Source organism: Malurus melanocephalus, unplaced genomic scaffold (assembly GCF_030028575.1).
Source record: "Malurus melanocephalus ecotype Western Australia unplaced genomic scaffold, MMel_1.1 scaffold_302, whole genome shotgun sequence".
Classification (NCBI taxonomy): domain Eukaryota; kingdom Metazoa; phylum Chordata; class Aves; order Passeriformes; family Maluridae; genus Malurus; species Malurus melanocephalus.
In genome coordinates this window covers 758,812-771,032 of record NW_026623534.1, presented here as the reverse complement: position 1 = coordinate 771,032, position 12,221 = coordinate 758,812, and the positions used below count along the sequence as shown (strand labels likewise).

At 36.3% G+C, this 12,221-nt stretch overlaps 1 protein-coding gene across 2 annotated transcripts in view; it reads right to left on the bottom strand.

Moving 5' to 3' along the window:
• Positions 1-1,153: 1,153 nt before the first annotated feature.
• TTPA (alpha tocopherol transfer protein) overlaps positions 1,154-12,221 on the bottom strand; it is a 13,064-nt gene continuing 1,996 nt past the window's right edge. For both annotated transcript variants that reach the window (XM_057377146.1, XM_057377147.1), the window contains exons 2-5: positions 8,379-8,532; positions 6,968-7,161; positions 3,729-3,839; positions 1,154-2,589 (exon numbers count right to left, since the gene is read on the bottom strand). In XM_057377146.1, the coding sequence (XP_057233129.1) occupies positions 2,410-2,589; positions 3,729-3,839; positions 6,968-7,161; positions 8,379-8,532 (639 nt within the window). In that variant the 3' untranslated portion in view covers positions 1,154-2,409. The remainder of the gene's footprint in view (positions 2,590-3,728; positions 3,840-6,967; positions 7,162-8,378; positions 8,533-12,221) is intronic.

Sequence of the window (12,221 nt, the reverse complement as noted above, 5' to 3'; positions counted from 1 at the left end):
ATAAAGAATAATGCACTTAGGGATCTTTGTTTTGTTGACTGCTGCTCAAAGCGGCAACACCAGCACGCATTGTACCAGTATCTCCACCACTCGTTATGCAAATGTTCCAATTATCTTGYGTCCTCATTATTAGCAGCAATTGCAATTAAGAGTTCCCACCTCCTATATAATATGTAAACACCAAAAAATAATTAACAGTTCAGGAAAAAATAACTGCACTCAGTGCTCTAACTGTCGTGTTATGCAAACATGGTATCACTTAATAACAGGATCAGGGTATTTTTGAAGACTCTTAGGAATTCATAGAGCTGGTGAAGATCAAATAAAGATTTTTAAAAACCCAGCTACATATGCATGTGCACATACATATGCAATTGAATAAGGTTTCTGCTACATAAACCAGCAGCAAATGAATAATGGTTTTATAGGAAAAGTTTAMATTTTCTTGTTCACTGAAACATGGTTCATTCCTTTGTGCAGTTTACATTCAGGGAYTAAAATCAAAGGACTATAATATTAAGACAATAGGTTCTGTTCTCCAGCTGGTAAATTACTTGGAATGTGAGTTACACACTTGAATAATTGCCAGATACCTGACTACTTAATCTATTTTCTTATAAAGAAGAWTTTGAAGTTCATTGAACTCCTCTATTTAAGGAGCTTTTGTATCACAAAATAGTTCAATCTGAGAAAAAATTATATATGAAATAGATTTTCATAGAATCATATAGTAGAAAATAGGTTTCTTTAAATTTAGGCCCCATATAAAAAATATTCTGAAAGAGAAAAATGAAAAACGCATTGAGGGAATGAGAAGGAAAAAAAAAGTTTTTGTCAGTTTTGAAAGAATTTCTGGCATTGATCTTATCACAACAGAAGAAACTACAACCAACAAGTACTCTAATGGGTCTTTCATAGACTTTGCTCTTGCTAATAAAGAATAGCTTCCAATGAGTCTTGCAATAATAATAACCTAACTTAAGACATTTCTAGTATTATAGGACAGTCTCATTTCTCTCCCCTAAACCCCTATAATGTCCCACTGTCCTGAAGGTTACAAAATAACTGAAGCTATAATTTCTAGCTACCTGAGATGCAAAGCATTTGTTAYGGATTTATTTATAYGAAAATTCCTATGGAATGCTTRAAAATACAGWGCTTRTGCAAAACCTCCTTGGCTTATTRCAAAACAGAGTTAAAAACTCGGTAAATGAACTCTAGCAGTTGGTGTACTAACTGAGATTTTGGGAAAAAGCTGAGAGAGAAGTAAAATAACAGTTGAGATTACTAAATACAGGGGATGGCAGGATGATGCTGCTATGTAGTGTGAGTGATACCTTTCACACACGCAGTGTTCATGTCAATAATGCCCCTTCAAAACAAAACAAAAACCTGTTTTCAGTAAGCATGGAAATACTTTTTTCATTACCCCTACAGAAATGAAGGAGCAGTAATAATGGAAATTAAAAATAATTTCTTCTCAACAGCAAACAGTTGTCAATTACTGTTCTGAAAATAAAATGAAAATATCAAGCATTTCCTATGCTGAGGTCCCAAGTGACCTCAAAGCACCCTTAAAACACAACAGATATTTTTAAAGTTCAGATCCACAAAAGATAACCTACTTTACCCTCTGAAACAAACAGATAATGCAAACAGCTGAAAACTTTTGTCCTCTATAGTCTTTTACACTAGGGATTCAAGGTGATAATAATCTGAGTTGTTTACTGCAGCCCATAGACAGTATCACTTCGAAGAAAGAAAATAAGAATTTTCGAGGTTGTTTTTACTCTCTTACCAGTTCCTCAYCCTGATTCACACTGTCCTTTGAAGAGTAAGTACATGGTGTTTTACTCAGCTTTCCCTATAAAACTTGAAGATTATGCTGTTAATTAGAACAAAAACAGAAGCTGCACAAGCAGTACAAAGAGTAACACAAATGTCTCACTATGGYTGACTAATTTTCATTTTGACACAAACTAGCAAACATCATTTTTCCCTGAGAATCAATCCAAAAAGCAGCCTCTTCATTCCTTGTAAATTAGCCCTGTGGTCTTATTTCTGCAACAAACTACCCTATTCACAACCTGTTCTTTGTTTTGTATCCTATACAAGATACAAAAGTGTAAGGTTCTGGACTGAATTATTACAGATGAATTGTCTCCAAAGACTTAACAGCAGCAGTATCAATCTGATATCCAATGCATTCTTTCTGGTATACAAGTTACTGGATTACAAACTGTGCTACAAATATGTAAAATTCATTCATCTCTTCACAYACACACACTGATAGACTCCAGTTAGTATAAAAGTGCAGCCAATGTAACATTCAGTGCCCTGCAAAGTCATTCTGCTTTCATTCACAATGGAACGAAAGTGCTCAAGAATTGATAAAATACTGTATTAAGGTTATTCCCAGGCAACCAGAGAAATGCTCCGAAGATAATCTGTTGATGCCATTATGAAGTCAGTCCATTCCTTGGCCAGCTCTTCAATGGAGACTTCCTCCCCCCCATATTCCCGTGGGAGAATGCTGACGGGGAAGTGTTCGGTCAGACTCTGCAAGTAGTTATCTCCATGCATATGCACCTAAACCAAAATATTAAAAGCATTTACTTGGGCAGTACTGAGCAAAAACAAGCAGCAAAGCATCTCAGTGCAACAGCTGAACCCACCAGCTTGGTTTAACTACATAATTGTATTTGCTGTCTGGCTCCTGGCCATTACTATCTGGTCCTGCCACATGTATTTAAAAACAAGATTATGTAGTATGTATGTAGGCACAGACAGGTGGTGTCAAGGAAGATACTCAAAAGGATCTCTCTATCAATTTCAGTTCCAACTGAAATTAGATCCTGGACTATTCCACTTKAACTGATGCAATGCTTTAGTTTTGGTTCTTCTTCTCTTGCTTTATGGTAGCTATTTTGAAACCTTGTTAATTACTTACAATCTGATACTTTTATAGGGTCTACTGTCCTGGCATGCAGTGGCTATTGCAAATGCCCAAGATCCATGTGCTGAGACAAGAAGGCTTCAGAATGGGAATAACAATAGGCAGAGCTGCTTATTTTGTACCTTAGTCCTGCTGTTAACACTTTTGAGTTAACTTGTTTTGTGTTAACTTTTGTGCCAGTTGAAAACTCCAATATTTTTCCTATGCTGCAAAAAACCATAGTCCTTGGCATACTTTTGCATCCAAATACAAATCTATATGCAGATTTGTAACTGCAAAACTATTTAAAATAACTGAGGAGCTATTTGGAAAAAAACTTCAAACTTAAGTCTGACCAATTTTTGAGGCATAAATGCCTCTGGAGGTCTATCAGAGCTAAACAGTTGCCTTCTAATAATTCTGCACAAATTGGAGCATAGAACGCTGTTCAGTCATAATTTATCTCTAGCATTTATAGGCAGAGTGTTGAGAAATCCAGGACCTATTACTTTCTAGTTTTGCAGAAGAACTGTTATGTGACYTCAGCAAATTATTAAATCTCTTTGTGTCACATAGTTTTTTATCTTTAGGGTAGTGATATCAGCACCACTTGTGACTCTCATGTTACTGATAACTGCAAATGCTCTACAGTTAGATTCTGGTGGTCTGTGTGGCACTAACAAACAAAAATGATTTATCTTTTCAGTGCTCAGAAATAACAGAGCCTAAGAGAAGTGCAACAGAATGTCATGTAAGGGTTGTGTGTCAGAAAGAAGTATTTGTGTGYACTCACCCGTTCCTTTATTTTCTCAGTGAGAAAAGGCTTAATTAGAGCGAAGACGGGGTGGAAGAATAAAGGCTCATTAATCAAGTGGATACCTCGAACTTTCAGTGGAAAGGAATCCTGTGAGCACACGTGAAAAACAGCACAAGAAAAGGAGAATATTATTGAAATGCCTCTATTACTAAGGACAAGCCTGTGAAAATGGTCTTGTCCACAGGTTAAAGTATTCCTTCTGACCTTGCCAATTCCTGCATTTTGTGGTGTTGCAGCAGTGTAAATTAAGAACAACATTTAGAAAAATCATACCTTGTTCCTTCCATTAGAAGGAAAAATCTCACAATTTTTTTTTATCTCAGTATGARGTGAGATTGAATATTAAAAATAAACAAACTGAAAAGCAAACAAGAAAACTACCACCAATTTGCAGGTAAGTATTGTACACAAACCTTATGCTCAGCCTTTCCTCTAAACTGCAGTTCTTCACAACAAAGATTCTGCAGCTAATTTACAAAAAGCTATCAAGACATGTGCTTTTATTAGCAATTTACAGGCTGAAGGATAATTTCTTAATATATATAAACTAACGAAGATACTAACTTGAAGTTAAATAAAGTGCACTTATAATTTAGACATAAGCCTTGAAATTACTAGGAATTKGGCCAAGCCAGAAATTCTGCTTTACAACAAGATTACTGTTTTAAAGAAATTAAAAATATCTGCTATGTAGCCTTTTTAATATTAAATAACTTGGTTCTATTTACATTCATTTAAAAGTTCCAAATCTTTSAAATTTAAAAAACATGACAGTGATCAAAACAAGCTTTATGCAATGGGGCAAGTACAGCTTCCATTCATGTCCCACCTGGTGCTACCACTGAACCAGATGTTTTCTGCTTATAAAAACGGTACTTCTCACAAACATATTTCCTCACTAGTTCAGTAGTTCTAAGGAAAAAAAAACCCAAAACCAAATGCATTTCTTCAGTGCCACTCCATTTAGATTTCAATGTATAATACAGACTTTAAAACTATCAGCTTATAGGTTTACTTAATGTTATTATGGGTTATCATATACTTAAAGTCTACTACCATGATTTTCACAAAGCAATTTTGTCCTGCCTGGGATAACAGATTTTTCAAGATAATGTACTTAATATTATGCTTTCCATTCCTTAGAACATACTTCCTTTTTATTAACTTCTGTTTCTTGATACAGGATAGTAATTTGCACATTTCTTGAGTAAAATACAGGGTTAAAACTAAGGTTTCTTAACTTTTACTTATAAGCATATTCTGGAGTGCATTACGCATATCATTGGGTGCATCAGGCACAGCATGGCCAGCAGGGCAAGGGAGGGGACTGTACTGCTCTGCTCTGGGCTAGGGCAGCCTCACCTTGAGTGCTGGGCACAGTTTTGGGTGCCACAATATAAAAAAGATATTGAACTATTAGAGAGTGTCCGAAGGAGGGCCATGAGAATGTTGAAGGGTCTGGAGGGAAAATCTTATGAGGAGTGGCTGAGGTCACTTGGTTTGTTCAGCCTGGAGGAGGCTGAGGGGAGACCACACTGAGGTTTTCAGGATCTTCACGAGGGGAAGAAGAGGGGCAAGTATTGATCTCTTCACTCTCCTGACCAGAGACAGAACCCAAGGAAATGGCCTGAAGTTGTGTCAGGGAAGGCTTAGGTTGGAGATCAGGAAAGGATTCYTCACCCRGAGGTGGCAGGTCMCTGGAACAGGCTCYCCAAGGAAGTGGTCACAGCACCAAACCTGGTAGGGCYCAAGAAGTGTTTGGACAATGATATCAGGCACATGGTGTGACTCTTGGGGTGCCCTGCATAAGGCCACAAGTTGGACTCATTGATCCGGATGAGTCCCTTACAACTTAACATAATCTATGATTTGGTGTTTCTATGATATTGAACAACATTAACATGATCTGTGCATAAAAYTTACGAACCCAGTTAAAAGTGGTAATAGGAATCAGAGGGGGGGAAAAAAGGAGTTAAAATTCTTTCTCCTCTTAGAAAAGAACACTTGGAAACACACAACTGTAATTTTTTTTCCATAGCTAGCATAAACATTTAGGAGCTTGAAAAACATTCAACTAATCAGAAATAGGTCAAGATGGAAACATCATCTTCAAAGAATTTCTTGCTTTAAGAAAACGGATTGAAATCTTTAGACGTACTTGCAAATACTATTCTGCTTCCTTTCTGCTCTATTTCAAGGTTTAAAAAATTACCAGCAATGTTTTTACTACCTCAGAAACCAAGTGAAACACTCTCACTAGTCCTGTTTTCAAGCGATGTGGCCCAAGATTGCATAACATCAAGAGTTCTTATTCTAGATGTGCAAAGTTGGGAATAAATGATGGTTTATACAGTAGATATCAGAAAAAAAGACCATCTGGAGTTCTGAYGATATTAATTCAATGACTAAGCTTAGATTGAATCTCAGATATGAACCTTACCAAATCAGAGCAAGAGATTATCTCCCTGGCTCATTTCCACATCACAGGCTAACAGTTTTATTATTATTGACTTTCGACATAGCTTCTGAAGAAAAATAGGATTATAGGACTACACTGTAGCTCGCCTGTCAATTATCTGTCTCCTTTTTTCTTTKTTTYCCCTCTCARGCCYRGTGGCAAAGTTCAACTGAATATGGCAGAAAGGAACAAGCCTTAAAGACAGTAAAGTTCTGAGATGCTTTGTGAAAAATAGGAGGTGAAGTAGCAGTGATTTGCAGAAAACAATGCTCATGCTGGGGGGAAAAAAGCAAGCAGAACATAAATGTTGTGCATTGTGTTGTTAGCAGATGGAAGATCACATAAGCATCGTCCATACTGGTAACAAGTTAGGAGTGTCTTGCTCTTAAATACTCTTAGTGCATGCTATTTTTATATTCTCTGGGTGAGGAATAAATGTTTTAAATGTCAAGATAATGTACAAAAGAATGGAAGACATGAAACAGGATAACAAACACCGATTCTTCCAAAACTGGGCTTCATCTGYTCTTCCAGTCATGAAATTCTTGTGCTGTTAAGAGGTTGGTGGAGTACTTATAAAATACCAGAAGTWAGAGGGCATTTACTGCTACAGAAGAATATCCTTTAAGTAAAATCAAGCACAGCCTATGACTTGTAATGGATTTAGGATTCTGTTCTTCTAARCTGCATAGTCAGAGAAGGTCTACGAAAGAAGAATTCAGCAATGAAGCTGCATAAAGCATTATGTCATACTTACTGTGAGAACAGCAGCGATTTTCTTGGCCACTGCTGGACTGATTTGAAAAGCATGAGCRAATCTCCACCCTTCAAGGTCAAAGATGGCCTTGACTCCATTTCTCTGAGTCTCAATCTCCTTTACAATGAGTTCAGATGTGATGAGGCTTACACGGAACACATCATATGCTGTAAACAAACTGGGATCCCATTGTCCTGAAGAGAAGATAGATTACCCTACATTACCATGAGAATATCCCATATACCTGCACTTTTGCTTGCTACTGCTTCTAACATACTTCTCAGAAAAGTGAATTAACCAGCACTAACAAAGCTCCTGATAAACTGTTTTGCCAGTGCATAAGTTACTTTGTGTGCCATCTCTCTCACTTGTCTTTGATGCTCTTTTAGTAGATGGTACCAAACAATGTAGCATGTTCTACCTATGCCCATAGATACAATAAAAGGCTTTTGCCAGGAACAGCTTAATTCAGGAGCAGTCATGCTAGCAGAAGCTACAGATCATCAATCCAATCAATTATATTAATTTTTTTTTCCGCACTGTAATTCTGCCATGATTCAGTAAATCTCGCTTTTTTTTTTCCCCCAGAGGCCTCAACAAAAAAACTGCATAGGACAAGCCTTAACCCGAGATGAATGCTTTAGAGGGCACAACTGTCTACTGCACCAGCTGATAATAATGTAATTCGTTGGAAGCTAGCAAAAATCATGTCTCTGTCCAAAACGAGCATAAAGAGATATGGTGTTCATTTAACCATATATTGTCTGAAAATATTTTTGGGAGGTCCATCATTTTCCAAGAGTACAGGGCTCTTTGGCTACAAGTAAAAAGTGAAAACCCAGTGAACTGCTCATCCAAGCTCAAACACTGATACCTGACTAGGTGTACACCTTTTTTTCTGTTCTCTCTACTCTGTACAGGATTGCATCAGTACCACAGTCTTAGTCCATGGCTTTGAAAATTTACATGAAAACAAATGATTGGTGGGACACTCAGAGCTGAAGAACCACATAATCTTATAAGTTTTAAACTTTAAGATCCTTTTAATGCAACAAGAATTTCACTAAAAAGAAAATTAAGCTCTTCATAAGGGATTTTTACAGCTTTAGCCCCACTAATTTATAAGCAAAACCATGTAACTGTTACAGCTCAGTAAACTCACCTTTAATTTAATGTAAATATATTTCTTACAAGGAACATAAACAYGTTACCCTTCTAGTTAAGATATTCTGATATGATCTAATTTTATCAACCCCTGTGGTTGTATGATAAAGTATTTTTGGTTTGCTGCTGAAATCACAATAATTAAAAAGTAGACAAACCACAAAACAACTCAAAAAAACAAACAAAACCCAAATACTTCAGTGTCAGAGTCAGGTGCAAAACAGTTCCAAGCAATTTTGTCACTCACCAATTCTATATATTAGAACTTTGCTTCCATGWGGATCTCTTGATCTTAGGACTCCATGATAGCCAGCTTGCAAAAGACCAAGAACAGAAGATGGTTGTAAATCTGCACTTATTTCGGGGCATTCAATTCTCCACTTCTGATAATTCTTCAATAACTGGAAAAAAAAATAGATGTCAGGTAAGCATCAGCTATTGTAGGAAGGGCACAGTTAAAAATATGTTTTCCACATGTGATCACAGTCAGGTTTAATTCATTAAATTAGCTATAATTTAATTGTGTATTTTAACCAAATTACTCCTAGAAACAGAAGGTTGCCATACTGGATCAAGTGAGTAAATTGCCATGATGAATTTAGAACCCTGTTAAATCATTAATGGACTGCAGCTGTCATTTTGTGTCAGAAAAAAAAACTCAGTGTGGAATAAACCTGTAATTTCTATATAAAATGCATCTAAACTCCAGTTTTTCCCCCTCAGGTTRCCTTTAGGACTATTCAGTTTGCTAYTGCATCAGATTCATTCAGRAATTTTTTTAATTTAGAYGTGCAAAATTTTACAGAGGAACATTCTCCTTCACACACACTTTCTTTTCCTTCTTTCCTATTTTTGACACACTCATTAATAATTCCAGTTTATTATCCAAAGCAGGCATGCTCATCAGCATATCCAAAACCATTTTTGAAGTCCCTCCTACCCCTCTGAAATGAGAGAATATTACAAAGTAGTGGGGCCATTACACATTTGACAATTTCCCTCCCAAAGAGTGGCAAGAGAACGTGTTTGGCTAAAACAGGGATGCTATCTGGGCCAAGGACAGAGCCACCTTGGCTCCTCAGGCTGGGAGGCAGCACAAGAACCAGAATTTCTAAGGCACAGGGCGTGCTGTGTGTTGAAAGGCGATGGAGTAGCACTAAGGAAAAGGAAATTAAAGGTGTTCCTTGGTGAGGTTTGAGGAATTACAGGCAGCACTGTGAAAGGTCATCTTCAAGAGGGATCATGAAAAGTGAAGTTGGTGATACAGTAGTGCTAATTTCCAAGTCTAATTACTGTTTCTCCTTTAATATTAAGTGGTTGTGGGGAAAATGAACTATAGCCTGCAAGTAAAATTTATTTAAGACATTTTGCATAGGTAAGTAGGAAGCTATGMAAGACTGTCTTCTAAAATGCTTTCTCTCATCAATTAAATTTTGTCTCTGCTTTATCACCCATGCTCAGMTCTCTAGCCTTGAGACTGAAGGGTAGAGAGGTAGTTATTCAAAACAATTTAGATTTTGTACGCATTTTGCATGCATTTTCTCAATGGCTACAACTTAAAGCTTTAATGCAAGACCATCAAAGTAGGTAAGAGAATCAGAATTTGCCAATACTTATTTCGCAACAAACTGAAATGTAGCTTTAAATCTTAAAGGCAGCATGCACAGGCTAGCTTTTAAAAGTATTTCTATACTTCATCAAACAGGAAAACCCAATCTGATCCTCAGCACCGTTTCACAAATTAAATGTGTTCAYCACACTGAAAGCATTAAACATAAGTATTTTATTTCCTATGATTTGTATAAACAAAATTTTTTTTTCCCTTATCAATTACTCCACATTTAGCAGCAGAAATACCAAAATTAAAAGGTGTCAGGTCCAACTAATAGAATATAACCTCAAAAAAAATTACAAATTTCTCGTATCTAAGCAAGTATAATTTTTTTCAGCATTTTCACTGGAAGAGTGATCAGAAGRAACTTCAGCAGAATTGAGTTCACCCCATGGAAAATCAGAGCATCGGCTGTGCTCATTCTTACCTACAGACTCTTGGAGGAACACTTGAGGCTCACCATCCTATTGCTCACAGCTCATATCAGATGATTGGTCTTATCCTTTACCTTCCTCTCTGCTTTCAAGCTTCTTGTACCATTTTACAGAAAACATACTTTTTTCTTTGGCTTAATTTTATTCTGCTCAGATTAGAGTGTTGAATGATTTTGTAGGTCTCTCACATGTATTGTCATGAGAAAACTATTTATAAAACATTATTCTTTATCAGCAGAATTTACATAAAAGTACATGGCATGCTGATCAGAAATTAGCTATATTTTTTTGGAAATAGAACTTATAGATATGTATTTAGATCTAAAAATTTTAAAAGTTCATATACCATGCTAGAATGCCACTTGATAAGGCAGTGGAAAAAAAAAAAAAAGGATATAAAGCCTCATCCTAAACCATCACCACAGAAGGAAACATKTAACCATAAGGAGCATTTTAGTAGAAGCCTTTTAACTGCATTAAATCAGTTCTAGTCTAGACTAATTTTAAAACTAACAAACAAACAAAAAGGGTGAGGGAAAGAGTTGAGAAAGTAGGGAAAGTAAGTTCATTTGTGGAATAGAAGTTCACTGTAATGGCATAGATAGGCCTGTTGAGGTACTCTGATTATCTCATTCTGTCAGTGCTTGACTATCTACAAAGGGCACCGTTTGAGCAATCCCAGCTGCTTTGTGCCAACCAGACAGCAATGTCAACATGTTTTTTYCCTTGGTCTTTCCAAAACAGACTCTGAAACAGTAGCAAAACCCGAAAACACCCTAAAAAAAAACTATGCAAACATCTGTAACATTTCTCACTTTTCTTCTATAATCTGTAGTATCACAACTTAATGAACATATGTATTTRAAACACCTCTTTGAGCAACTCCCTGCCAAAACTTAGATGAGAATAAAAATGACACATTAATTCAATACCCTAAATAATCCTTGTCTAGTTAGTACAGTTACCTTCTCATTTTCATGATATTTACATTTTTCAAGTTGCAAACAARGATTTAAGTTCTTGGACCTTGGAAAAAAGACAGCGATGTTTGCAGCTTGTGATACACTCAAGATCCTTACAGAAGGCATAGTTTATCTACTAGCACACCACTTAAGAAGTAAATGTATGGTTGGACAACTTCTGACACCTTCCATGAAATGAGCAAGTGGTGCATTTTTCAGACACATACCATAGATAAGCCTAAAATATACTTCCCTTGGCAATAAAATCACGAAGTGCTGAAGAGTTCTTAGATTTTGAAAACMAAATCTAGTTACCTGAAATGATCTGAAGTAAAGGCTAGCATTAGACAATTTTACACAGCATCTACAGCTAGCTTTGGGGGGTATTCTGTAAATTTTTATTTATGTAAACAATCACTTTCTTACAGCTGGACATACTCAAGTGCACACAACTTAAAAGAGTAATCCTTAAACGGGCAAAGGAATTCAAAATCTAGCAGTGGGTACTTGCAGGTTTTCCAGTTTCACCCTCTTTAAGCACAGAAATTCATGTGAAATTTTTTTAAGTATGATTTGTTTTTCAGTAAAGACAGCAAGGAAAAACATAAATGTTGTATGCAACAATCAGTGTGGATATAGATGAAACAACCTRGTATCAGGAAAAACAGACGCATTCATTACCTACTATTAAAAAATGGCTCACGCATTTATAACACAAGAAAAACATCTCAATGTATAATTATCTGTGTTTACAAACTAAATAACCTACTTAGCATCTGCTCAGCATCTGAAAATAGATACAAGATCACTTGACCAAGGGGAGAAAGCTGGATGAAAAAGCTCCAGTGTCTGGAGTTAAGCATTAATTAAGAGGTTTTTTYCCTGATGTCTGTTGGAGATGGTTCCAGATTTCTGAGCATTAGAGATTACAAAGTTACCAATTAAACCAAGAGTCATGTCCTACAAACCAAAGTGAAGTCAGATAGGTTAGATGAATTTACACWTATGACCATATTTGCACAATATTTCTCTTTGGCCTTGATATGCCAATTGCAATAAACACATTCTTTTGGAAAAAAAAA